Source organism: Felis catus, chromosome B2, assembly GCF_018350175.1.
Source record: "Felis catus isolate Fca126 chromosome B2, F.catus_Fca126_mat1.0, whole genome shotgun sequence".
Lineage (NCBI taxonomy): Eukaryota > Metazoa > Chordata > Mammalia > Carnivora > Felidae > Felis > Felis catus.
Window position 1 is genome coordinate 16,657,646 of NC_058372.1, and position 27,788 is coordinate 16,685,433.

At 41.1% G+C, this 27,788-nt stretch overlaps 1 protein-coding gene and 1 long non-coding RNA gene across 9 annotated transcripts in view; one reads left to right on the top strand and one right to left on the bottom strand.

Annotated features, from left to right (window-relative positions):
• HIVEP1 (HIVEP zinc finger 1) overlaps positions 1-27,788 on the bottom strand; it is a 148,714-nt gene that overhangs the window by 44,166 nt on the left and 76,760 nt on the right. For 4 of the 7 annotated variants that reach the window (XM_045057111.1, XM_045057114.1, XM_045057112.1 and 1 more), the window contains exon 3: positions 26,979-27,032. In XM_045057111.1, coding sequence (XP_044913046.1) covers positions 26,979-27,032 — 54 coding nt within the window. Of the gene's footprint in view, positions 1-11,615; positions 12,082-26,978; positions 27,033-27,788 lie in introns of those variants that run through there. The other 3 variants (XM_045057117.1, XM_045057116.1, XM_045057110.1) reach the window with 1 other exon arrangement.
• LOC102899917 overlaps positions 12,182-27,788 on the top strand; it is a 28,554-nt gene continuing 12,947 nt past the window's right edge. Inside the window, exons 1-3 of one of the 2 annotated variants that reach the window (XR_006597554.1) lie at positions 12,182-12,321; positions 15,793-15,930; positions 25,465-25,625. This is a non-coding gene — a long non-coding RNA (uncharacterized LOC102899917). The remainder of the gene's footprint in view (positions 12,322-15,792; positions 15,931-25,464; positions 25,626-27,788) is intronic. The other variant, XR_002742186.2, reaches the window with a different exon arrangement.

The following is a 27,788-nucleotide window of genomic DNA, read 5'->3' on the forward strand; positions in this document are numbered from 1 at the left end:
AGTCAGAGTGGGCAAAGGTGGGACAGGCCCTAAAACGGGAGTCAACCAACTGCTGAACCCTGCGTTCGGGGGGGTGGGGGGTGGGGTGGGGTGGGGGCGTGCTCCTGGAAAGGGCCGGCGGCCAGGCAGAGGCTCTGAGGCATCAACGGGTCGGAACCCCAAAGAGCAATTCATTTATCAAGTACCAGTCACACTGAGGGGAGGGACCGCAGCGGGCAGCGTGACCCTGTCGGAAGCTTCGATCCACAGGGCTTCGTCAGAAAGCCATTCCTCCACTGGGGAGGCGGCCGGAACAGCTCGTAAAGATCACAAAGGCCACTTGATGGGGAAGAGGGTCGCAGTTAGAGAAACGGGCTAAAGCTCCCACCTTCTCTGAAAGGAAGGCACTGGCACCTCGTGTGCCAAGGACAAGCCTAGTGAATGTGAGGCCTCCTCTAGCTTTTGGAGAGGAGCACCAAGGAGCGTAAAACGGCACCATCCGCGGGTTTCCAGGATTACTTTAGAGAGTAACAGAATGAAAACAAACACGTTTCCTGAGACAGAGCATCTGGGTTGCCAGTTAAATGCGGCAAAAAATACTCCCGAGGCTGGTAGTAGGTATCGGGAACTACAACCCAACGGTGTGTTTAAAGAAAAAACAATTATTTTAATGTTTATTTATCTTAAAGGGAGACAGCGCGTGAGTGGGGGAGGGGCAGACAGAGAGGGAGACGCAGAATCCAAAGCAGGCTCCAGGCTCTGAGCCGTCAGCACAGAGCCCGACGCGGGGCTCAAACCCATGAACCATCACATCGGGACCTGAGCTGAAGTCAAATGCTTAACTGACCGAGCCACCCAGGTGCCTCTCAACAGTGGCTTTAAAAGCCCGCCTTGCTGGAAGGTGAATCACTTTTCCGGATTTACTCAGAGACGCATCAGTGTGAAAAACTTTAGGGTCTTCTGGGTCTTGGGGACACAAGGACCACTTGTCCTCTAACAATGCAAAGCATGTTGTATCAGAAAGTAAAGAGACCAGGAGTGCCTGGGTAGCTCAGTCGGTTAAGCGTCTGACTTCAGCTCAGGTCATGATCTCACAGATCATGGGTTCAAGCCCCGTGTCGGGCTCTGTGCTAACAGGTCAAAGTATGCAGGCTGCTTCAGATTTTGTGTTTCCCTCTCTCTGCCCTTCCCCACTTGCGCTCTGTCACTCTTTAAAAAAAAAAAATTAAAGAAACGAAAACAGAAAGTAAAGAGACCAGAGACATGGACAGCACACAGATGGCCCTTCCAGAGTCCACGTGAAAGTTAAAACGCTACCTTGGATCCAGGTAGTTGACAGAGGGGCCTCTCAGCTGATTCAAAGCAAGAAAGCCTAAAAAAGGTTTGCCAAAGATTCTGCTCAGTTCCTGTCTTTATCCATGAGGCCCAAGCCAGTTTGGGAGGGGTAAAAAAAAAAAAAAAAAAAAATCAATTCACTTTCCATCCCACCAAAGCTCAAACTCAATATACATGTGGAGAATTCTAAAGTGTAGCTGCAAATCCAGGGCTAGAAATTTTCAACAGAGAAATGCTTAGGCTAATTACAGCACAGGCACTTGAAAGAACATTACACATCCATTTAAAATAATTACAAAGATTACATAGCAATACGAAAATTACGATCTATTAAATATAGATGCATATTCTTTTCTTTCCCTAGAGAGAAGTCTGGGCTACAGGCATAGATCTGGAAGTACATGATGAGAGCTGTTTTTTGTAGAAGTACATCAATGATAAGGCAGAGAGAATATGCCCGGTAAAGAGAAAAGTGTGACATCAGCAGAGAAAAGTCTGACATCGTGGGTTATCCCTCGATTTAGGGTGAACTAGAAAAGAAACTGGGTAATAAAAAAGATAAAACAAAACTTGTGACAGTGAGGTGTCCAGGAAGTCAGAGGTTAGAGACTTAAAAAAAAAGTTTATTTTGGGGGGGGGGTGGGCTAGAACATGAGTGGGAGAGGGGCAGACAGAAAGAGACAGAATCCCAAGCAGGCTCTGCACTGTCAGTGCAGCACCCGATGCAGGGCTCGAACCCATAAACCGTAAGATCATGACCTGAGCCAAAATCAGGAGTCTTACACATTAAGCCACCCAGGCACCCTAGGGTTTGGAGACTACCAAGGAAGATGTGGCCAAGAGTGTATTTTTAAATACTCCATTTGGATCCAGAAGCATAAACAAGAGGGTGCTGGGTTTGGTGGCCACTGGGATTAGGACACTGTGATGGCAAAAACCAGTTCACAGAAGGGGAAGGTGGGAGCGTGGGCAAGGTGAAGTGCAGGCCAGCAAGCACGGAACACTTTCTGAGAAGTGGCTGCTAAGGCACTGAGAAAAGGGGGGGGTATCCGGGGAAGAAAAGGACGGGAGAAGGTGTTGTTAGGACAAGGGGGGTGGGGGCTGAGTGTGCTTATGAAGAGGAAGGAAAAGTCAGCACTCAGAGACTGAAAATGTAAGCCAGGTAACGAATAAGCTAATGTGAGATAAACAAGGACACAAGAGGCACACAGGCACACCTTGCTTTATTGTGCTCTGCACTGCGCAGAGAGTGCTTTTGTTTTTTCCCCCACAAATTGAAGGTCTGTGGCAACCCTGCATCAATCAAGTCGATCGGTGCCATTTATCCAGCAGCGTCTGCCCACTTAGTGTTTCTGCGTCACAGGTTGGTAATTCTTGCAATACTTCAAACGTTTTTGTTATTACTGTATCTGTTATGGTAGCTGTGATCGGTGGTCATCACTCACTGAAAACTCACAAGATGGCTGGCATTTCTTAGCAACAAAGTCTTATTTTTTTATTATTTTTAAATTTCCTTTTATTACATTTATCTTTGAGAGACAGAGTGAGAGAGAGCATGAGCGGGGGAGGGGCAGAGAGAGAGAGGGAGACACAGAATCTGAAACAGGATCCAGGCTCCAAGCTGTCAGCACAGAGCCTGACGTGGGGCTCGAACCCACGAACCGGGAGATCATGACCTGAGCCGAAGTCGGGACACTTAACCAGCTGGGCCACCCAGGTGCCCCCAACAAAGTCTTTTTAAAAACTGTATCTTAAAGGGGCACCTGGGTGACTCAGTAGGTTAAGCGTCTGGCTTCAGCTCAGGTCACAGTCTCGCGGTTCAGGAGTTTGAGCCCCGTGTCGGGCTCGCTGCTGTCACTGCAGAGCCCACTTCGGATCCTCTGTCCCCCTCTCTTTGCCCCTTCCTCACTCTCTCTCTCTCTCTCTCAAAAGTAAACATTAAAAAATAATAATAAATGTTCAAAATTATGTCTTTAACTTTTGCTTAGGAATAATGCTATTGCACAGTTGAGAGACTACAGCATAGTATAAACATAACTTTTATTCACACTGGGAAGCCAAAGACTTCATTTGACACACTTCACTGAGATACTCGCTTCACCGCGGCAGCCTGGAACCCACCGTGCCTCTGGGGTGTGTCCGTAATCCGGAAGCTACTGCATCGACGTGGGAACAACTACGAGCAACAGGAGCCACGTTCGTCACCACGTTCTTCCCCTTCCTCATGTAATTCAAACGTGGAACGCGGCTGGAAGATGGCACGGCCATCCGGCTCTGATGACCTCTGCGACCTCCCTTCGTAACATTTCCCCTGTCCTCACTGCTTCCGCCACGTCGGTGAAGTTCTGATCTTCCACCAGGGCCCATCTCCTTCCTACCTTTGGGGATCTGTACTCGCCACCTCCTGAAAAGCCCTCCCCACTCTCAACTCTTTCAAGTGACTGGATCCCTTCTGACCTTTAGATCCTAACACCAGTGTCATCTATCACCAGCTGGTCCTGTCCACCCACCTAAACTAGTTGCCCCCACCGCCCACCCGCCCTGTTCATTTCCTTCCTAACTACGATCACAATCTAAAATGTCCTATTTATCCGGGCACCTAGGTGGCTCAGTCGCTTGGGCGCCCCACTAAGGAATCAGGTCACGATCTCGTGGTCCGTGAGCTCGAGCCCACATCGGGTTCTGCACTGACAGTTCAGGGCCTGGAGCCTGCTTCGGATTCTGTGTCTCCTTGTCTCTCTCTGTTCCTCCCCTGCTCATGCTCTGGCTCTCTCTGTCTCCCCAAAATGATTAAACTTAAACAAAACAACACTTTTTAAATGCCCTATTTATTTATTTACATGTTGTTTTTGTCTACCTTCTGATTACAGTGCAAATCTGTAAGACTCCGTCTTTATTATCCATCCCTCTAAACCCAGTCCGTAATAGGTATCAAAGAAAGATTTGCTAATGAAAAAATTCCTCAAGTGAGAGAAGACAAGGGATGAATTTAGTATGAGGTAACCTACTCGTATGATGCATCATGTCAGGAAGAATAACTTAGAAATTCACATGGCCATTTTCAATAAGGGTGAACGCTATCTAATAAAATTCAATATCCATTCCTGATTTAAAAAAATAAAGCTAGATGAGTCTGCTTTTGGATGTAGACGCTTGAAAGGAATGCTGCTCCCACCACAATGGCACAAAACAGCCAGAGATAGCACAAAAGTCCTAACTTTTTTTGAGCCCATCACACAGTTGGGGTCACAGAGCAACCAAAGCCTGAACTCCACGGAGGGATGCAGGAAACGGCTCACCTGAGGTCAAGCAGGGAAGATGTGGAGGACATGAAAGCCATGCAAACAAGCAAAATATCATCTAAAACTACAGCAAACTATGAAGGGCTGCGCGTGGGCTGGATTCGCCTGGCCTCGGACCCGGGGGAGTCCATACTCACACCCAGGCTCTTTCCCGTGGGCCCCCAGCAGGTGCTGACACAGGGACCGGGGCGGGGGACCAGAGAGAGCACCCTCCGTGGGAGGCACCAAGCAGTCGGTGCAGCTGTGGAAAACACACAAAGCCCGAGGCCCCGAGAGCTTCTCTCATGTGGAGCAAAAGCCTTCAACTTTAAGCTGCTGGGAAAAGGACAGCAGGCACATCACCCACAGGGCACAGGTAAATGCCACAGTGGCCTGGGAAAGGGCAGAAGAAGAAACCTTTTATCCCAGGGGAAGTAGGAAACTGTCCCGGGACCAGAATCCCATACCGATAAAATGAGAGGTCTGCTACCATGGGAGAGGGTCATGTCTGAGACTGAGGATGGAACAGGACAGGAGAGCAATCCTCACCAACCCCCACTACCAGCCCGGCAATGAGGAAGAAGTAACAGCGGTCTACCGCTAGGAGAGGCAAAGGGGTAGAGGCTTCCACTCCCACAAGGATATAGGCGGCTTAGCTCAGTATGGAGCACCAAACTGAGAAAAGCCATCCAGGCCCCCGGCTCCTCTGCATTCACAGGGAAATGGCAGATCGTCACTGAATACCTGGAGGCCAGTGTGGCACACAGAAGACAAACACAACAATACCAAAATCTGAACCTAGCCCAGCTCCTGAACAGACAGCCTCAATTCCCCTCCTGATGACCTCACAAAAGAAAAACAGTGCCCATTTCTAGCCATTAAAAGCTCATGACCCCAGTAACTACTGTTATGCACACAATATCCGAACCTCAACAGAAAGTTAAAATACAGGCACGACTGACCCGCTGTCAAGAGACAAAATAGTCAAGAGAACCAGACTCGGGGATGATATAGGTGCCCGAACGCTCAAGACAGGGGATTTAAAATGACTATAATCAACGTGTCAAAAGGGCCGGAGGAAAAAGTTGACAACATGGGAATTTAAACTCAGTGAGATGGTCAAATGAAAATGTTAGAAATAAAAGAAAAAGTAATAGAAACAAAGAAAGCCGTTTATACACTCATAAGTAGATTTGACAAAACTAAGGAATCAGTGAACTTACAGATTAACCAAAAAAAAAAAAATCACACAAAGAAGAAAAACAGCATGGAGGGGTCCCTGGGTGGCTCAGTCAGTTAAGAGTCAGACTCTTGATTTGGGCTCAGGTCATGATCTCAAGGCCTGAGATGGGCTCTGCATTGAGCATGGAGACTGCTTAAGATTCTCTCTTCCTCTTCCTCTGAACTGCTCATGCTTGCTCACTTTCTTGGTGTCTCTCTCTCTCCCTCTCTCTCTCTCTCTCTCTCTCTCTAAAAAATAACTTAAAAATGTAGGGGTGCCTGGGTGGCTCAGTCGGTTAAGCTGCTGACTTCAGCTCAGGTCATGATCTCTTGGTTCGTGGGTTCGAGCCCCGTGCCGGGCTGTGTGCTGACAGCTCAGAGCCTGGAACCTGCTTCGGATTCTGTGTCTCCCTCTTTCTCTGCCCCTCCCCCACTCACACTCTGTCTCTGTCTCTCCAAAGTAAATAAACAATAATTTTTTTTTTTAAAGGAAAGAGAAACAGTATGGAAACAAAACAAAAGAAGAGCGCATCCAAGACCCATAGGACAATGTCAAATGGTCTAATGTAGAATTAGAATCGCAAAAGGGGGGCACCTGGGTGGCTCAGTTGGTTAGGTGACCGACTTTGGCTCAGGTCATGATCTCACAGTTTGTGAGTTCGAGCCCCATGTCAGGCTCTGTGCTGACAGCTCAGAACCTGCAGCCTGCTTCGGATTCTGTGTCTCCCCCTCTCTGTCCCCTCCCCTGCTCACACTCTGTGCCTACCTCTGTCTCTCAATGATAAATGAATGTTAAAAGAAATTTAAAAAAAAAGAATCACAAAAGGGAAAAAGAACAAATAGGGTAGTAGAAATAAGTGAAGAGATAGCAGCAAGTATTTTCCAAAAATAAACAAACCATAGATCAAAAAAGCTTAGAGAACTTCAACTGGATGAGTAAAAATAAGGAAAGATGAGAAGAAAAACCAAAAACTAAAAGTAAGAAAAAGAAAGAAAGGAGGTAAAAACACATAGCTAAGTTATATTCAATGTGCTGAAAACCAAAGAAAAAAGAAAATTCAAAACTTCGAAGGTACCCAGAAGTTAGAAAAATGTATTACAGACAAAGAGAAAAATTAAAGCAGATTTCTCAACAGAAACTCTGCAGTGATATTTTCACACTACTGAAAGAAAAAAAAAATGGCCCACTCAGAATTCTCTATCAAAGGATAACAGTTTGCAAAAATGCAGGCAAAACAAAGACTTTTACAGGAAAACAAAAACAGAGCATATTGCCGCCTGGCCTGTGCTGAAATGTTACAACTTTAATTTGGATCTCCATATATAAATAAAGAGCTCTGAAAATAACTATAAAAGGAAATTTAGAAAAGAATTTTTAAAATTGCATCACTTTAAAATATAATGCAGTGAGGGGCACCTGGGTGGCTCAGTCGGTTAAGCCTCCGACTTCAGCTCCGGTCATGATCTCGTGGTTTGTGGGCTCGAGCCCCGTGTCAGGCTCTGTGCTAATCGCTCAGAGCCTGGAGCCCGCTTCGGATTCGGTGCCCCTCCCTCCCTTTCTGCCCGCCCCCTACTCACACTCTCTCTCCCTCTCTCAAAAGTAAATAAACGCTTAAAAAAACTTAAATATAATGCAGTAGGATGCCACATTGTCCTACATGGTAGTGTGGCAGACAAAATAATGGCCCTGCAAAACGTCCACACCCTAATCCCCAGAACGGGCGACTAGGTTCCTTGACACGTGCAAAGGGGACCTTGTCGATGTGATAAAGTCACAGACGTTAAAATGTGGAGCCTACCCTGGATTATCGTAGGATCTCTTCAAAGTGAATACACTGACAGAAGATGTGAGAGAGAAAGAGAAAGGAAAGGGAGAGAGAGAAAAAGAGAGATCTGAAGTGTGACGACCCCGAACAGCTACTGCAGCCAGGATCCAAGGAAAGCAGGTGACGTTAGAAGCTGGGAAGGCCAGCATGGCCACGAGGAATTCAGGCTGACAGACACAGGAGTTTAATTCTGCCCAAATCTGAATGAGCAAGGAACCGGATTCTCCCCCAGAGCCTCCGGAAAGGTGGCCCTGCTGACAGACAGCTTGGTTACAGCCCGGTGAGACCACTTCAGGCTCTGACCTAAAAACTGTAAGATAATAAGTATTTTTTAAACTGCTAAGTTCACAGTAATTTGTTCTGCAGCCCCGGGAAACTAGCACAGGTAGCCGCTGGGCACAGGTGACTTTAAATTGAAAACCAAGGTCTGTTGCTCCAAAAGGTTACAAGGACACAAAAGGTATGGTCTCTGTGACCACAACAAAATCAAATGAGAAATAAGAAGCAGAATGGCATGTGGAAAGCCCCCAAATATTTGGAAATGAAACAACATATTTCTAAGCAGCCTAGGGGTCAGAGAGGAAGTCACAGGCAAATCAGGAAAATCTAAACAAAACTCTAGAGAACTAGGAAAACACCATAAAGACTATTTACCTTGCCCACGATATGCAACACTCAAAATCAGACACTAGAGAAATCTCTTTTGAACCATGGGACAACAAAGAGATTTTTGCCATAATTGCTATGATTTAAAAAAAAATTTTTTTTTAATGTTTATTTTTGACAGAGAGAGAGAGAGAGAGAGAGAGAAGGAGGGAGAATGAATGAGCGAGGGAGGGGCAGAGAGAGAGGGAGACAAAGAATCAATCCAAAGCAGGCTCCGGACTCTGAGCTGTCAGCCCAACGCAGGGCTCGAACTCACAGACCATGAGATCATGACCTGAGGTGAAGTCGGACACAATCGACTGAGCCACCCTGGTGCCCCGAATCCCTATGATTTTTAATCAGAAGGTAGGTGTCTACCAAAAGCATAAAAATATCAATCTTGTCATTTGCACCAAAAACAACTAGTTAGAAAATACAAGGAAAAAATATTCTATCTGTAACAGCAATAACAGAAAAATGTCTAGGAATAAATTTGGCACAAAATATTCAAAACGTACAAAAAATTAAGCGATTTTCTGCTATTTTTTTTTAAAAGACTTACAAAACAAAGAAACACACCATGCTCCTGGAAAGAATATTTTGAAGATATTGATTCAGTTCTTTTCAAATTTCTAAACTTCACACAATTTCAAACAATAAAAAAAGTTATTTTTTTATTACATTTTTATTTTTTGAGAGAGAGAGAGAGAGAGAGAGAGAGAGAGAGAGAGAGGGCTCAAGTGAGCGAAGGGCAGAGAGAGAAAGAGAGAAAGAGAGAGAGAGAGAGAATTCCACAAGGGGCAGAGAGAGAGAGAAGCTGGGCTCACCCAATGCAGGCCTCAAACTCACAAACCAAGAGATCATGACCTGAGCCAAAGTCAGATGCGTAACCAGCTGAGCCATCAAGGCACCCCAAAAAAGTTGTTCTTTTTAAATTCTTTTCATTATTTTTTTATGAATCCAATTTTTAAATATTTACTTATTTTTGAGAGAGAGACAGACCACGAGCAAGGGAGGGGCAGAGAGAGAGGAAAACACTGAATCTGAAGCAGGCTCCAGGCTCTGAGCTGTCAGCATAGAGCTCAAACCTACACAGGCCTCAAACCCACAAACCACAAGATCATGACCTGAGACGAACTCGGACACCTAACTGACTAAGCCACCCAGGCACCCCAAAAGTTGTTCTTTTTTTTAATTTTACGTGACTCTAATCTTCACTTGGGTAAATAAATATTCTAAATTATACTATAAAATTCTGAAAAAGAATGTTATAAGGTCACCGACATAGAGAGGCATTTAATGACTAAACAGTAAAGTACTTTTCCAAAATCAGATTAATAGTTAAACTGAAAACTCAAAGAAAGATCCCATCATATGTGTATTCAGTACACGAAAAATATTTCAAAACCTTGGGGAAAGGATGATCTAATTTTTAAACACATGGAACAAAGGGAAGGTAAACAGTAAGCAAACACCACATTCCACACTAAGCTCACTCACATTCAATGTAAGCAATAAAACCACAGAGAAGTGAATTCTCTGGAAGAAATCTGGGTGTGTATAAAAAAATTCTGATATGCAAAAAGGCAAATGACAAAGAGAAACATACTGCAATACGTAACGCAGATAATGGGTTGATATTCTGAAAATAGAAAGAACTGTACAGTGATGGAGAATTAAGTAATTTAAGCAATTCAAATGATATTTCTTGGAAGATGACAGAATAGCTAAATAAAATATAAATATTATCAGCTTGAAGGCAGTGAAACAGTAGGAAGGTAGTGGAAAGTTAGTGGGCCAAGATCCAGGGGAGGGTACAGGTCCAAAAGGGTGAAGTCAGCATGTAGGGCTCCTTTTGCTCAGGGAAGGTTTGTCCAGAAGGAGCAGGTAAATGGCTGGGGCAGTTCTCACGACAATCTAAAGGAGCTGAGTAGATACGTGACAGAATCCGGGGCACGCCAGGCGTGGAGTCCCTATGAATATCTACGTATTCCCTGTTGGGAGACTGAATGGCTTTCTGCTAGAAACGAGAGAACTGGATGTAGACCAAGCAAGCTTCATATGAACTGCCAACTTGCATCCAGTGCCCCGGAAAATCACAAACCCCCAAATTGGATTAAGTGGATACTGGATCGTTAGCTCTCCTGGGAGCCTCACAGAAGTGAATTCAAATCTTTTCTGGTGGAAGATGTCAACCAGGACTTCTAACCATTCTGATAATTTTTACTTGTTCTTTTTTTTTTTTTTAATGTTTATTTTTGAGAGAGAGTGCGAGCGGGGGGGGAGGGGGGCAGACACACACACACACACACACACACACACACACACACACGCACACACACACACACACACACACACAATCCACAGCAGGCTCCAGGCTCCAAGCTGTCAGCACAGAGCCCGATGAGGGGCTCAAACCCACAAACCACAAGATCATGACCTCAGCTGAAGTTGGTGCTTAACTGACTGAGCTACCCTGGAGGCCTGATAGTTTTTAAAATAGAATGTCTAACTATTCAAAGACAACGAGGCACCTAAGAAAAGAAAGAACCAACATCACAAACAGATCAGCAAGGGTCCAATATACTGGAACTGACATACAGAGACTTTAAAATAAATGTACTTACTTTGTTTATATTGAAATCTTATTGAAAATTCCAGAGGGATAACTGGAAAGTATAAAAAGAGATAGTAGTAGAGGGGCTCCTGGGTGGCTTAGTCAGTTAAGGGTCCGACTTCGGCTCAGGTCATGATCTCATGGTTTGTGAGTTCGAGCCCCACATCCGGCTCTGTGCTGACAGGTCAGAGCCTGGAGCCTGCTTCTGATTCTGTGTCTCCCTCTCCCTCTGCCCCTCCCATGCTAATGCTCTGTCTCTCTCTCTCTCAAAAATAAACAAACATTAAAAAAAAATTAAAAAGAGATAGTATAGTTGAAAAGCCAAATATAAATGACAGAACTGAAAAATACTTGCAAATTTAGAACTCACTGGATTGATTTAAGTCCAGATTATGACAGGGAACTGGGAGAGGAGTCAAAAAGAAACAAGAGAGAATAAAGTACTAGAGACAAAAGGCAAACAAAATGGAGAGGTTTTGAAACAAAGGATGAGTCGAAAAGACTGGAAGTGGAATCTCGGAAGATGAGGACATAAATGATTGGGCACGACTGAAACATGTGACTGTACAAATCCAAGAGTGCTGTAAAGCACACGCATGGTAAATACAGAGAAATCACACCTATTCGCCTCACTCTGAAACTGCAAGGCAGGGGCGAGGCCAAACTCTTAAAAGTCTCAGGAAGACACGTTAAAATGAAAAGACAGGTTACCTTCCAATGAGCAATAATCAGACTCCCAAGTGACAATCTCAACAGCAACAACGTGCTCCAGGAGATGAACTGCCATGCCGGAAGGCTCTGGTTTCATACTCAGTGAAAGTATTTTTCGAGCATGAAAATGAAACAGACATTTTCTAATAAATGATACTTGAAGTGATTTGTCACAACAGACCTGCGCTAATGGAAAACTGAAGACTGTTCTTGAAGTAAAATAAAATGATCCCAGATGGGAAACTAGAGATGTAAGACGAAGTGAAAGAGCGAAAGTGTGATGAATATTGTGGCTAAGTCAAAATGAGCAGCGACTGTATGAAAAAGAACGAAGCCTACGGAATTCAAACACACGGTAACAGACGGCATGGGAGTCAAAGGCGGGGGTGGGGGGGAGAACGAGCTCCTAAGAGAAAAGAACTTCAAGCTCTGTGACAAAGTTCTAGAAGCCTGGAGTGAGTACGGACACAGCAGCGACTTCTGAGAGCATCAGGAAGCCTCATGAAGATTAGAGCACTTCTCTCCAGAAGATTAGAGCACTTAGTTCTTGCGGCATTCAGGGACATGGGAGTTGAGTTTTACCAACCAAAGTCAGTTCAGAGGCTTGTTAATATTCCTAATGGAGAAATACACTGAAAAGCAATCAGAAGACAGCAGCATTCCTGAACAAGAACCTCAGCCCTGAAAAGAAAAGCAAGGATAGAATGTAAGTGGAATTTGAGGTCAGCTCCCATCCCGAGTAAGACCAAGAATCGTCTGGCTAAAGGTTTAAACAGTGCAAGAGACAACATTACTAAACTTCTGTAACATAATAGATGGGCAACAACGTACATTAAAAAACTGTTCAAAAGAAAAAGGACAATAAATAATTATGGGGGAGGGTCTGAATTCACTAGCCAGCTATGGCAGATGTAGTAAAAAGTCGCTTTGGAAACAAACTTTGTATTTCTCGGTCCTCTTAAATTTATTGATAAATCGTTCCATGGCCTAAGTTAGGACCTATCTTGGAGAATGCTCCACGCACACCAGAGAACATGCTGCTGCTGTTGGGTGGAATGTTCTACAGATAGATGTTAGGTCCAGTGGGTTTACTGTGCTGTTCAAGTCTTCGAGGCTGACCTTTTGCCTAGCTGTCCCATCCATTCTGGAAAGTGGGGCACTGAAGTCTCTGACCACACTGCTGAATTGTCTACTTGGTCCTTCATTTCTGTCCGTTTGCTTCGTGTAATTTGGGACTGTGTTGTGAGGTACATATAGGTTTATGACTGCTATGTCTTCCCAAAGGATTCATTCTTTTGTCATTAGAAAATAGCCCTCTATTTTAAGTCTCTAATATAACTACTCGGCTTTTTCATGCTGGCTGTTTACATGATAAATCTTTTTCTAACCGTTTAGTTTCCATCTAGTTGCGACTTTGAATCTAAAGTGTATCTCCGTGTAGGCAGCACATAGTTGGATCTTGTTTTTTTCACCGGTCCGATAATCTCTGCCTCTGATGGGATTATTCAACCAATTCCGGTGTGATGTTTTGGTTGACACTGCCGGGTTCCTGTCTGCCAGTTTACTTTTCGTTTTCTATTCATCTTGTGTCTTTCTTGGTCTTCCACTTCTCCTTTACTGCTTTATTCTACATTAAGATGGTATTTTCTAATACAACATTTAAATTTCTTTAATGATCTTTTTTCAGAACTTGAGTGGTTCTCTTTGTAGTGATCTAGAACTGACCTTGCATTCTAACTTATCGGAAGCTAATGCAGATTCTAATACAATATGGAAACCTTACGACTATACAGCTCTGTTCTCTTTTGCCGTATTACGGTTGTGCATATCACTTTCACAAATATTACACTCCCACAAAACACTGTAGCCATTACTCCTTCACATAACTTACGTCTTTGAAGATGCCACTGAAAGAGGAAACCAAGTATATACTTCCAGATTTGTTCTATTAACCTTATTTACCATTCCGATAAGTACTTCTCCTTACTTCTAAAGAGCACCTCAGAAAAACTGGACTTCTGTGGCTATGCTGTAGCCAGGTTAGCAAAGGTAGAAAAGTTAACAACAACTGAGAGGAGGCGTTATGAGTAAGTACATTTTCCATTTTTATAAGTTGTTCTAATGTCTTATGACAGGGCTTGTGCAAAAATAGTGAGCTGGAGAGGCAGGAGATAAAAATCTGACTGTTGTTAACAAGAGAGCTGACACGGAGAATAAAATCAGATACCCGGATGTACTTCTGCAGGTTTAAGAAGGTCACCTGGTAGGAGGCTGACTCAGCCTTCAATACAAATAAGAACTTTTTAAAAGACAGTCAGATTTCCTTGTCTTGAAGGTCTTTCAGGTTTGTATCCTGTTGCACTTTCATAAGAAAGATTCCAAAAACTCTGGCAATTTTTCTAAGAAAGTCCTAAACGTAGGACTGGGGTCCGTTTCGTTCTGAGTCTTACTCTCCCTATACTTGAAACCACAAGAAAAATACTGTGTGATGATAATTTCTTTGAGCAGTATGTGCTCAAGACAGCTCTATTAAATATTCAGGAATTCTGGAAGCCACACAACCCTGGGCAGCTTTAAAGTCAAGTCTTGGCGGGAGTATTTTCACCACAGGGGCAAATGCTACCAATTGTCCCTTCCCTACCCCAGAGACCAGCACATGACTGGCCCTCAATCGAAAAGAAAAGAAAAAGAAAGAAAGTTTAAATTGAGGCTAATGCTAACCAAGACAAGAAAGTATGAAATCCATTTGATAAACATTTCTACCACGAAGGCTCTCGGGGTTATAGCGTTAAACCTTCAGAAAGGTGAAATCCTCAAATCTTCATTCAGAACATCACAACCTCTCACCAGGTTAACGAAGATATTGTTACCTTACCAAAGTATCCAAGAATAGTTTTAATCTTAGTGCTCAAATAAAATCATAAGAAAGGATTCATTTGCAGTGGCTGTCCGCAGTCTCTATTAAAGGTTAGAGAAGAGCTTTAATTTTTGCTCGATATACTTAAGTGAGTTCTGTGGTTCACCGCGGAGACATACAATTAAATTATACAGACAATTTAATATAATGAAAAACTTACTTCAGATACGCAATCTAGGTTATACCAGAAGAAATAAAAAATATCTGTGTAACCACACGTAAAAAATAGGAAGAAAGTAATAGTACGTATTGTTTAAAACTCCTGCCTATAATGTGAAGGAAGTCACTCTTTTCTCTCCCTCATGCACGTACCCACCCACCTTCACCTATTCAGTGACCGTCTGCCAAGTGCCTACTACTCTATGCACTAGGAACTGGGGCAAGTACTGGTGGTGGGGCAGTGGGCAAAAATTAACTGGAGGAATCCCAGCACTCACAGGAGGCAGGGGTGAGTGGGTGAGGGGCAGGGCTTAGCGAGCCGAGGTCTCTCTCATTCGCCGCGTTTTGGAGACTGTCTTCAGGCTAAGAGCCACAGACAGCCATTAAAGGGTTTCATTAAACAGTTTCTGAGTGGCTAACCCCATGCTCGGTGGTGGGCCTCCAGAAATAAACATCCCACAGCAACCCCCTCCTTCCCTGCTCCTGCGCAGTTAGCTCACTGCACCCCCAATACGATCTGTTCTGCGGTCTGGTGGAGTCTACTTCCCACTAACCATTGGACGACGTGTCGATGCCACTACCTACATTTGTTCTCACTTAAACATTCTTCAGTCCTCTCTGTACCCTTCCTCCCTCGTCCACAGAATCTCATTTGCTGCTTCCGAATCTCTTCTTAAAGGAAACAGTTAATTTTGTGCTTGGTGCTCAGGGCAAAACTCTTAAGGCATCGCCACTCACAATTTTATACTCCTCCCATAGGCGGTCCAATCCAGTAAAACACACTCCAAGTCGTGAAACTGACAAAAGGATACCATGTTTGGGTGAAATGGTACTTTGCTATTTCCACAACAGTGTTTAATTTTTTTTTCTTCTTAATTTAGTTTCCAGAGTTTCTCTCAGTTGTTTAATCCATTTTCAATTTATTCTGCCTCCGCTCGCTTTTATTTTCTATTCTTCCTTTCCTGGGATTCTATTCCTTGGTTTCATGCCCACACTGTCTAGTGCCTTCTCTCATCTGTGTTAACAGAAAAGAACAAGTCTCTCTGTAGGCAATAAGTATCTGAGCTTGCTTCCCTCTTTTTCCTTTTGCCCCACACGTAGATTACAGCAGCCAAGTGGAGAAATGTCTAAATAGATCAGCAGTAACACAGATTATCCTGTTAAGTCACCGTGCGACATTATTTACGTAGAAAATACGGAGGCATGTGCATGGGGTCGGTTACCCAAGAAGCAAAGACAGTAAGTTGAACATAACCTGCTCCCCCCCCCCATCATTCTTCTGTGAGTCCCCAAGTGAACCAACAGAAAAAGATCCATTCCTTTGTTCTTCACAGTCCTCCGGGACGCGGTCCTCAAAGCCGCTCAAATCCACACGTCGTCATCTGAACCACTTCATCTCTCGTACCAAAAAATGAAGCGGTGGATGTAAATATGTACTCTGTGGACTCTCAAGCAAACACGCTTTGAAATTTTAATCTCCCTGAAATCAGGATTCATTTTCTACTCAATTATAAGAGCACTGTGTCACGATTCAACCGGCAGTGACTTTCCCTTTCTAAATGGTGCATGAAATCAGTGCCCATCTCACCATCAATAGCATCTTGAAGTCAATGGAATATGCCATAAAAATGCAAGAGAATGCAAATCGATGATATCGTGAATCCCATAAAATAAAAATCCTGTTAGCTACTGAAGTTTCTAATTTAATGAATGATTACTCAACAGATAAGTAATCAGTCACAGAATTTGCATTCTGCTAAGAAAGTAGGAAGGATTTTTGCCTGTCGTATTCTACGGGCAACAAAGTGTTGGGTGTTTTTGCATTTAAACACCACGGGTACGGAACATTGAAAGACATTTATTTTACATTGGTGTACTAAAAAATGCTTTAATTTACCGTTGTGCAAATCATCTTGTATGTGGCTGGCACAGTCTATCTGAACAACAATGATCTCTTAGCATCTGGTGTTTTTAAATCTACAAATATTGACAGGATTGACTTATGGTGCCTTTAGGCCAGACACACTGCCCATATCATTAAAACAATTCTAATCCTTCCGTGGTTCAAGTTAGCATGGTTTGTTACACTAGGAGAAAACTTCATGAAACCTGAATGTTTAAATCTAAAATTCCAAGTAATAAAATACTAAAAGAAGAGGGCTTCTTTTCCCTAAAAATCAGAAAATCTGTTGCCGTTCTCCCAAGGGAAATTTGTTAGGCATCACTGCCAGGCTACATAAAACCTCATGAATTTTGATTCTACCAATTCAGATTTCAGGATAATTTGGCCAAGAGCTGAGCTAAGGTGATGGGTTCTTTTGAGGGTTAGACTTTTTCTTTCCTATCTACTCCCCAGGGCTACAAAGAATGTCTGAAGCACAATACAAATTTATTGAAAAAAGAATGAACTAACAACCTTACAGGAAAAACATGGTGCATTTTTAGGGCATTTATTAAGAACGCCGAATTTATAAGTGTTTTTATTGAAAATAAGCATCCATTAACAAGCTCGTTTAAACACATTATTTCCTAGCAATTAATTTATAAACTCAAGGACCACAACTTGTCAAGAATATATACTTGACGAGTGTTACTATATACTAAAGTAACAAAACTGCATTCCTTTAAAATACTCTGAAGTTCAGACATCTCAATGAAAAGTACACCAGCCTTTCCTCTGGCTGGGAACTTGCATTTAATAAATTGTTAATGCCCTTCTAGATTTATTACATTTTGATAAAGCCAACCAGGTTTTGTTTTATTGCACAAACTTTCTCCCAAACTATTTTAAAACCTTTTTATCTTACTTTTATGGCATTAACATTATTCATTTTAATTTAATGAAATGAGTCCAAATTTTCCATAATGCACCTCAATTTTAGTCTCAGGAAGGACTTCACTGTCCCTAACCTAAGAAAAAGCCCTTATATTTTCTTAAATACGCTTAGCAGAATTCTTAAGGAAGAACTGTCATTAGCATTAAAGCACATTATTAATATATAATATTATTCCAAATCAGCCTCATTTTTTAAAGTAGCATATGCTGTACTTAAAAAAAATGGGAGTATTTTTTGTACTTCTCGTAAACTTACTCATCTTATAAGAAGCTTAAAAAAATTAGGAAAGTAGGTGAGCAAAGTCTAGGTTTCTTATGTACACACTAATTAGAATTCCACAACCTAGTTTTCTGCTCATTACTCTGTTAGTCTCACTTCAGAATTACTCTGTCTAGTTTTTCACAGAAACCTAACTTCCCTCAAGCTTCCTCGGATAGCAGGAGGGTAATTCCAGGGCATAAATTATGCCTATGTTAACAAAAATCCTACTTGTCAAGTGATCCCTTGGAGCAAATCTGAAATCACAAAGTTACTTGAGCAGTCAGTATGGATTCCTTACACTGTCTCTTAAACCATATAAACCATATATATATACATATATATATATATATATATATATATATATATATATATATATGTATATGTTTAGGACCTCCTTACTCTCAGATCCATGGTAAAATGGATGATTAACAGAAACTATTTTGTACATACAAAACTTTCTGGTGGCTGGAGTATAAAACTTCAGAGTGATATACCCCAGGTGCTGGAAGGAGATGGCTGGCGTTATGACAGCAATGTCAGGATTTTGCTGTTTGAGACAGAATTAATGTGAAAAATTCCAGTGCAAGCTGACCTACGATCTCTACCTTCTTCAGTACCCACTGTCTGAAACCTATTTTTTCCTGCATTATCACAACATTTTTAAAGGAGGTGACTTACACACTGTCATAATCTCATCACTCAAAGGGTCATTTAGAATAGGACTCTTATAGATTCAGCTCTCATCCACTTAGGACACGAAATAATGTTAGAACAGCACAGTCCAAGACAAGGACTCGAAGCCTCCTCATTTCACTTCCTGCTTGCATTCTCCTGGGGGTAATGTTATTTGACATCTTTCAACTTCAGCTATTTAATCTTTGTAACCCTAAAGTTTATTAGGTGCTGAATTCTAAATTTCTAGCTTAAAATCCAGGAGCGTCTGTGTAGAACATTTCCCGAAAATCTTGAGTTCACAGTGTTCAGATACAGAGAGCAAATTATTTTAGAAATACAAACTGGTTTTAAAAAAAACAATTAATATAACATGCAATTAAGTGAGAAATCACTAACAAAAACATAAATAAAATCCCCAAAAATGTGAGGGAAAAAACTGTCAAGAGGGTAAAAGAAGAAAACAGCATAGACATTAATGAAAGCACTAAATATGAAGTCATGTACAATTTAACTAAAGCAATAACTTAGAAGGTAATTAATACCCTGAAGTGATTTGAATTAAAAAAAAACAAATGCTTAAAATAAATTAGCCCAGATTCCAACCTAAGAAATTTGATAACAGAGTGAACCCAAAGAAAAAGAGGAAACAATATAATAAAAAAGCAAAACTTACTGATAACTTAAAAGGACGCTACAAAAGAGTATGAAGAAAATCAGAAGTTGGTATAATTGGAAGTGAAGCAGACAAGCCTTTTGTAAGACTAATCCAGAAAGAGAGAAAAAGCACAAACGAACAAAATTAACAGTGAAAAAATCCAGCAGCAGTGAAAGAGTAAGAGAATACCACAAATGACTTTTTACCAACAGATGTGAAGACTTAACAGAATGTATAAATTATAACAATATAACGTACTCTCTGATAGAAGAGAAAAAAGAAAACTTGAGTAGATCCATACTATTAAACATACTGATTTGACACTTAAAAATCTACCCTCAACTCCTCTTGAAAGTCAAAATAGGGGCACCTGGTCGGCTCAGTCGGTTAAGGGTCCAACTTCGGCTCAGGTCATGATCTCATGGCTCATGAGTTAGAGACCCATGTCGGGCTCTGTGCTGACAGCTCAGGGCCTGGAGCCTGCTTCAGATTCTGTGTGTGTGTGTCTCTCTCTCTCTCTCTCTCTCTCTCTCTCTCTCTCTCTCTGCCCCTCCCCTGCTTGCGTGCTTTCTCTCTCTCTCTTAAAAATAAACATAAAAAAAATGTTTTTAAAACAAAGTCAAAATATATCCTACAACCTTCCTATAAAGCTATCATTCCAGTATTAAACAAATACGTCCATAGGAAACAGGAGGATAGTTCTCAGATCACCTCTACTGAGCTACTATAATTTTGAAGTAAACCAGGCATGGATAATTAAAAGAAACTAAAACTACAGACCAATATCTTCAATTTGAACCTGGATATAGAATACTTCAACAAATATATATTTTTCAAATTTTATTTATTTATTCTGGAGACAATCTTAAGCAGGCTCTGCACTATCAGCGTGGAGCCCAATGCAGGGCTTAGTACCGTGAAACTTGAGATCACGACCTGAGCTGAGACCAAGAGTCCGAAGCTCAATTGACTGAGCCACCCAGGTGCCCCAGAATTCTTCATCAAATATTAACAAATTAAATCTAGCAGTGTATTTAAAGAGATAAAAATCGATGGGGCGCCTGGGTGGCGCAGTCGGTTAAGGGGCCGACTTCAGCCAGGTCACGATCTCGCGGTCCGGGAGTTCGAGCCCCGCATCGGGCTCTGGGCTGATGGCTCAGAGCCTGGAGCCTGTTTCCGATTCTGTGTCTCCCTCTCTCTCTGCCCCTCCCCCGTTCATGCTCTGTCTCTCTCTGTCCCAAAAATAAATAAACGTTGAAAAAAAAAATTAAAAAAAAAAAAGATAAAAATCGAGACTAAATTCATTGTATTAAGAGGATGCAAGAGAAGTTTAAACACTAGAATGAGAGAAGGGAGACTATAAGATTAAGCTGTACATATGAAGAAAAACCATTTGATGAAAAAAAGATCCACTTATGATTCTTTTAAAAATCTCAGTAGATCAAAAAAGATAACCTCCTTATGCTACTTAAACAAGCGCACGCATGGACTTGCACACACACACACACACAGGAAACAAACAAAAAAAACCCCTGACCCTCCCTTCCCCTAAAAAGACTTTAAACATTTTCATGAAATATTAGAAGCATTCCCTTTACAATCAAGAACAAGTCAAGGACGCCAATGCTACCATTCTTTTGATTTTACCAGAGCCTACTGGGTAAAACAAGAAAACTAAATAAAGGAACAGTAATTTAAAAAGGTGGAAACAAAACTTTCATTACTGCAGCATCAGACTGTTTACAAGAAAATCTAAAGCACCTGCAAACAAATTTTTGGAATGAATGATTCAGCCAAGTGGCTGGATACAAGATGAATATACAAAAAATATACTGCATTTCTATTTGCCAACAAGAGCTAAAAAACAATTTTACATATATACACACAATCAATGTAATCGGTAAAAAAATAAAGTTTCAAGAAATAAATTCAATAAAATAAGTACAAGATCCATATGGAAGAAACTATAAGACAAAACACAAGTATCAAAAATATATTATTTTTGGAGATAGAGAGCCTGAAAATTGTGACAATCGTCAGTTTGCCCCAAATTCAATGCAATCCCAAACAAAGTCCCAACAAGTTATTTTATTTAAAAAAAAAATTTTTTTTCAACATTTATTTTGGGGACAGAGAGAGACAGAGCATGAACGGGGGAGGGGCAGAGAGAGAGGGAGACACAGAATCGGAAACAGGCTCCAGGCTCTGAGCCATCAGCCCAGCGCCCGACGCGGGGCTCGAACTCACGGACCGCGAGATTGTGACCTGGCTGAAGTCGGACGCTTAACCGACTGCGCCACCCAGGCGCCCCCCAACAAGTTATTTTAAAAGCTGATTCTAAAATTTAAATGGATGAGCAAAAAACTAGAAACAGTCAAAACACTTTAGGAATTTTCCCTGCTGTGTATTGAAACATGTAGTGATAGTAATTAACACATTGTAATATTAACTCACAGATTAACTTCAGAAGAGAACAGAGAGCCAAGAAACAAACCCATACCTATCAAGAAAATTAAGATGAAAAAGAGTAAAAGGAGAATCAATGTAATAAATACTCTGGGACAAATAGTTATCCATTTGGGGTAAAAAAAAAAAAGAAAGTGGAACCCAAACTCACACTGTATTTTTTTTTTAAATAAACTTCAGATGTATTTTTTTATCTGAATGTGAAAGGTGTTTTTTTTGTTTTGTTTTGTTTTGTTTAGAAGAAAACAGAGAAAAAACATGTAAGACCTTGTGGGAGGGAAGAATTTAAGGCAAGCAAATATATTTAAAAATCTCCAGAAAAACAACAAAAAAAAATACTAATCATAAATGAAAAAGCTTAATAGTCTGATGATATTGAAACCAAGAACTTCTGTGTACCAAAAGGTACTTTATTTATTTATTCATTTTTAAAAATTTTTAAATGCTTATTTATTTTTGAGAGAGAGAGAGCGCACAAGCAGGAGAGGGGGAGAAAGAGGGAGACCCAGAATCTGAAGCAGGCTCCAGGCTCTGAGCCGTCAGTACAGAGCCTGACGCGGGGCACGAACCCATGGACCGCGAGATCATGACCCGGGCCGAAGTCGGACGCCCAACCGAGCCACCCAGGTGCCCCCCAAAAAGTACTTTAAAGAAAGTAAAAAAGTAAGCCCAGAACTAAAGCACATAACATGAATAAAGAGCTGTTATCCAAAATATATTAAAAAAAAAAAAGATGTTTAAAATGCATAAAAGATACAAGTAAGCATTTCAAGAAAGTGGTATACAAGTGAAGACATGTTTAACATTATTACTGACTGGGGAAAAATAAATCCAGAGCAGAACAAAATACTATTTTTTACCCATCCAACTGGAAAAAATAAAAACAATGACAATACCAAGTACTGGGTAGCACAAAATGAATTCTTAGACACTGATGGAGGAAATGCAAAATTTCGAAAAAACTCCGGAAAACCATCTCGCATCATCTTATGAAGCTGAACATCTACGCTCCCTGTGTATGTCCTGGAAAACTCACACATGTGCACTAGGCTATGAGAGTATTCGGAGCTGCACTGTTTGTGACAGCAAAAAGGGAGAAATAACTGAAATCCATCAACAAGAGAATGGAGGTACATATTGCGTCATGTAATAAAATATTGTTACAGCAATGGGAAGAAATAGCTACTTTCAACAACATGCATACATTTTAGAAACAAGGTTGAGTGAAAAAGCTGTTAAAATTAGGGAACATAATTTTATTTTTAAAGCTTAAACTCAAGCAAAGCTAAAAAGTATACTGTTTGAGAATATGTAATTATTTTTATGAAGCATTAACACGATGAACATAAAGTTGAGGACGGTAAATACCTCTAAAGAGCAGACAGAGGGAAATACTGACGAGCACGCAGGTTGATGCAATGGTATTGATGATGCGCCAGTTTTCACACTGGGCGGTGGAATGAAAGATCACCATGTTGTTTTTATGCTTTATAACACATTACATACAGGGGCACCTGGGTGGCTCAGTTGGTTAAGCGTCCGACTTTGGCTCAGGTCATGATCTCATGGTTCGTGAGTTCGAGCCCCGTGTCGGGCTCTGTGCTGACAGCTCAGAGCCTGGAGCTTGCTTCGGATTCTGTGTCTCCCTCACTCTCTGCCCCTCCCCCTCTCGTGCTCTGTGTGTCTCTCTCTCTCAAAAATAAACGTTAAAAGACAAAAATTTGTAATACATTACATATATTAACTTACATATGTCAAATATTGTATGGTAAAAATTTAAAACAAAGTATTAAAATTAAAGCTTATACAAAAGATAGACTATGAAAGCTCTCCTGAAAAACCGATCTATTTATTTCTTCCTAGTTTATACATTTTCCATTCCCACATCTGTGACATTCACTATTTTATTTAAATCCCATGTGGGGCGCCTGGGTGGCTCAGTCGGTTGAGCGTCCGACTTCAGCTCAGGTCATGATCTCACAGTCCGTGAGTTCGAGCCCCGCGTCGGGCTCTGTGCTGGCAGCTCGGAGCCTGGAGCCTGTTTCAGATTCTGTGTCTCCCTCTTTCTGACCCTCCCCTGTTCATGCTCTGTCTCTCCCTGTCTCAAAAATAAATAAAACGTTAAAAAAAAAATAAATCCCATGCTATAATTTTAAGAGTAGTGTCAAATATGATGGATGTTAAGAACAAGTAAAGAGCACTGTAAGGAAGAATATAATGATGTTATGGAGAATTATGTGAATGTTACATGTTACGTTTATCCCCAAACTGATTAAAATTAAAATAAATCAAAGTCATCTAATTTTCATTCATGTATTCTTTCTCTCTAGAAAGAGTAAAAGAAACACATTAACATAATTTAGTGCCCTTCTTTATTTTATCGGTGCATAATGGGCAAAGTCACTTTCTTTGCCACGCTATTACACTAAACAGATTAATCTTTTCTTAAAATGTTAGAAAACAATAAAGATCTATCAATGACCGAGGTGTTTTTTCTTTTTTGGTGGGTTTTTTAAGGGCTTGCCATTAGTGCTAGATTCAAATTAGTTACTTGTACTAATGGTTAAAAAAAAAAAAAGGAAAGGAGAAAGAACAATAAATAAATTGAACAATTACAGTATCTTCAATGGAGAAAAAAACCTTAGAACCACAGCATTGTAGAACAATAGCCATATATAGAAGAAAAAAGTCAAACTTTCACTGTTGAAAAAATAGTGAAATTAAAATAAAATTAAAAAAAAAAAAAGGGGGCACCTGGGTGGCTTAGTCAGTTAAGCGTCCGACTTCAGCTCAGGTCACGATCTCGCGGTCCGTGAGTTCGAGCCCCGCGTCGGGCTCTGGGCTGATGGCTCAGAGCCTGGAGCCTGCTTCCGATTCTGTGTCTCCCTCTCTCTCTGCCCCTCCCCCATTCATGCTCTGTCTCTGTCTGTCTCAAAAATAAATAAAAACATTAAAAAAATTTAAAAAAAAGAAAAAAAGAAAAAACAGTGAAAAAGTGATCTGCCCTAGATGAATCATCCTAATAAAAATAACAACAAATTTTTACAGCATATTATCCAAAGGAAGAAATGAATTTCCTTTAATCAGCAGCTCGGCCAGCAAAGATTTGAGAAATCTCAATACTTTTATTACTGAAAGATTTTTATCTCATATTGTTAAAGACAAAATGATATTATTCCTTAATTATATTTGAGAGAAAAACTATTTCATTTAAAAAAAATTTTTTTAAATGTTTACTTACGGGGGGGGGGGGGGAGGTGTGAGCAGGGGAGGGGCAGAGAAAGGGAGACACAGAATCCGAAGCAGGATCCAGGCTCTGAGCTGTCAGCACAGAGCCCGATGCAGGGCTCGAACTCACAGACCGTGAGATCATGACAAGAGCTGAAGTTGGACGCCTAACCGACTGAGACACCCAGGCGCCCCAAAAGCTATTTCATTTTTAATTTGCCCCGAATGTGTGCGTAAAAATGAAAGCCAAGTAGTAATTCTAGGCAGCGAACCGCACAGAACAATGCTCACTTGGTATTCATCCTTGGTCTTAAATAAGTGTAGCCTGCCAAGTGTAGCCCACTGGATTATTCTGAAACTCATTATCCAATTTCTTTTTCTAGAACCTTTGTTCGCTTCCTCCTTCCTAGATAGGCATTTAGTTCACTGTTCTTAAAATTCTTTGCCACGGGAGTAAGAAAGAAGGAAATGCAAAACAAGCACACATTTATTTTTCTCCTTGCAGCAGCTCTAAACCCTTACTGGATGTAAAGCATCTCTTACAGCCTGTGTGTCTTAACATGCTTTATGTCTACAGCAATGAGGGAAGGGACCTTTAGTCAACCTTGGAAAGGGACAGCATGGCTATAGTGATTTCTCTGTTCTTTCTAGGCTTTTCTGCAAGAATATCATTAAAGGATCCTGTTATGGACCTTCCAGATTGCATGGAAGAAGGGGGTGTGAGAAGAAGAAAATGGAGAGACACTTCAAGGTTGCTGCACATCACAACATAACTATTCAGACCAACGCCACAACATCTTGGAGGTTCACAGGTTGGTCCAAGGGATGGAAAACCTGAATAGCCAGAAATATTTCTACTAAAGATACTTAGCTAGGAACCTAAATCGATTTAAAAAAAAAAAGAAAGGGGCGCCTGGGTGGCGCAGTCGGTTAAGCGTCCAACTTCAGCCAGGTCACGATCTCGCGGTCCGTGAGTTCGAGCCCCGCGTCGGGCTCTGGGCTGATGGCTCAGAGCCTGGAGCCTGTTTCTGATTCTGTGTCTCCCTCTCTCTCTGCCCCTCCCCCGTTCATGCTCTGTCTCCCTCTGTCCCAAAAATAAATAAATGTTGAAAAAAAATTAAAAAAAAAAAAAAAAAAGAAAAAAGGCTTTCCATTGGATTCATATATAGCTAAATTACTGTCAAAATATTCCACTATAATTAGAAAATATAATAAGGACAAAGAAATAATAAGTCATGAAATATAAATGCTGTAATGGGAGCTTTAATTATATCCTTTTAATCGATTTTACTCATTAACATACAGTGTTGGGAGACGATCCACCTGTCTTCCCCTCTCCACAGACTATTTAATATTGAATGTATTTTTCATATTATCTGGAAAAACGAACACTAGGTTTTCTACCATGAAAACCAATTTTTGCCTTTAAATTTTTTATACAAAATTACAACCATTGTAATTAATAAAAACCATAAAGCCATATAAAGGAAAGTTAAGCTTCCTCAAACCCTTCCTTCCACCTTTGTAAACATATTTGTGTGAAATGTGTATAAATATGTAGGCGTATATGCCTTTGAAATTTGATTAAACTTATAAACTGAGATAGTTTACAAGCTACCGTGCAATTTCGTTTTCCTCATTCATCCATAAACCACCACTGTCAATTGAAAGAATTAACGTTTCTTGAAAAGGTGCATAATATATCCCAAAATACAATGTATTAAACTGATTCAACCATTCTTCCCCCTGACTAGCATTCATATAATTTTATCTATCTTGGGCTTTCGTCATTACAAAAAAATACTGCATCACAAGAACATACAGAGATAGGCACATACATGTTGAAACACAAGCATCAATCACATTGGTACTTTTATTGCTATGGGACAGTCTCATTAATAGGACTTTCGAAAGAGCTGCAACAATCTCTCATAATCCTACCAGCAATACCTTAATTTGTAGAAACAGTTACAGAATAGCTACAGAAGTAGCTAAAGCACTTCAGGAAGTAAAGTCCATATACTTTCAGGTATCAATCAGTCTAAGGTGATTTCTAATTCCGTGATATGTTTTCACTGATAGATTTAGTAAGGCTGCAATTATCGGGATCTGAATAGGAATCTCTGTTAAGAATACAGAATACATTGGGGTTGACTTTAATTTACCTTTTTTTGACACTTCTGCCCCATTAAGTTCTTTTTGTGCTTCTTCAATTTTATCTAAGAAAAACAAAGAGATTTTACAAATCAATGCATCATATACAAATAAGAATGCAGTAAGACAAACACACTACTTATACAAGGAGCCTCATACATAGTAATCAATATTTATTGAATTACTTATGAAATAAATATGTGTAAACTGTTAAAGTAATGACATATTCCCTTATTTTAAAACCGAATATACAATTTCAATCACGTCTTTGTCACAAGGACCAGTTGCAATCAATGAATGTTTCCATAATGCAAATAATTAGTGCGTTTTAAATACTGAACGATAATTAACACATGTTTAGGTGCCTAATAAATACCTAAAAATAAAGCTTTCCTTATAAAGACAACATTAATGCCCAGCAGTGATTTTATTAGAGAGATGTAACAAATGCCTGCTAGCTTAGAAACAAGTCTAAGCGAAGTCCATGGATGGCCTAAAACCTATGCCAAACATGGAAGAAGGAAAAGGAAGAACCGGGCAAGAAATGCAAGGAGAAGCAGAACAGTGGGATACCCGTCCCTCTTGCCAACGCTTGGTACCAGGACGGTTACGTATGAAGTGTGTGGGTAGCCGACTGCAACAGAGAGCCACCCTATCAGAGTCATGACTCTAGAACTGTTACACGTGAGCCAGTTCTGAACGATCAGGTGTAACCCACAAGCAATGAAGGTGTAACCCACAAGTAATAATTACCAAGGCGCGGGGAGGGCTGCCCCAGGAGCGGACAGGAGAGGGTGAGGAGCGTGGGCCCGGAGCCTGCA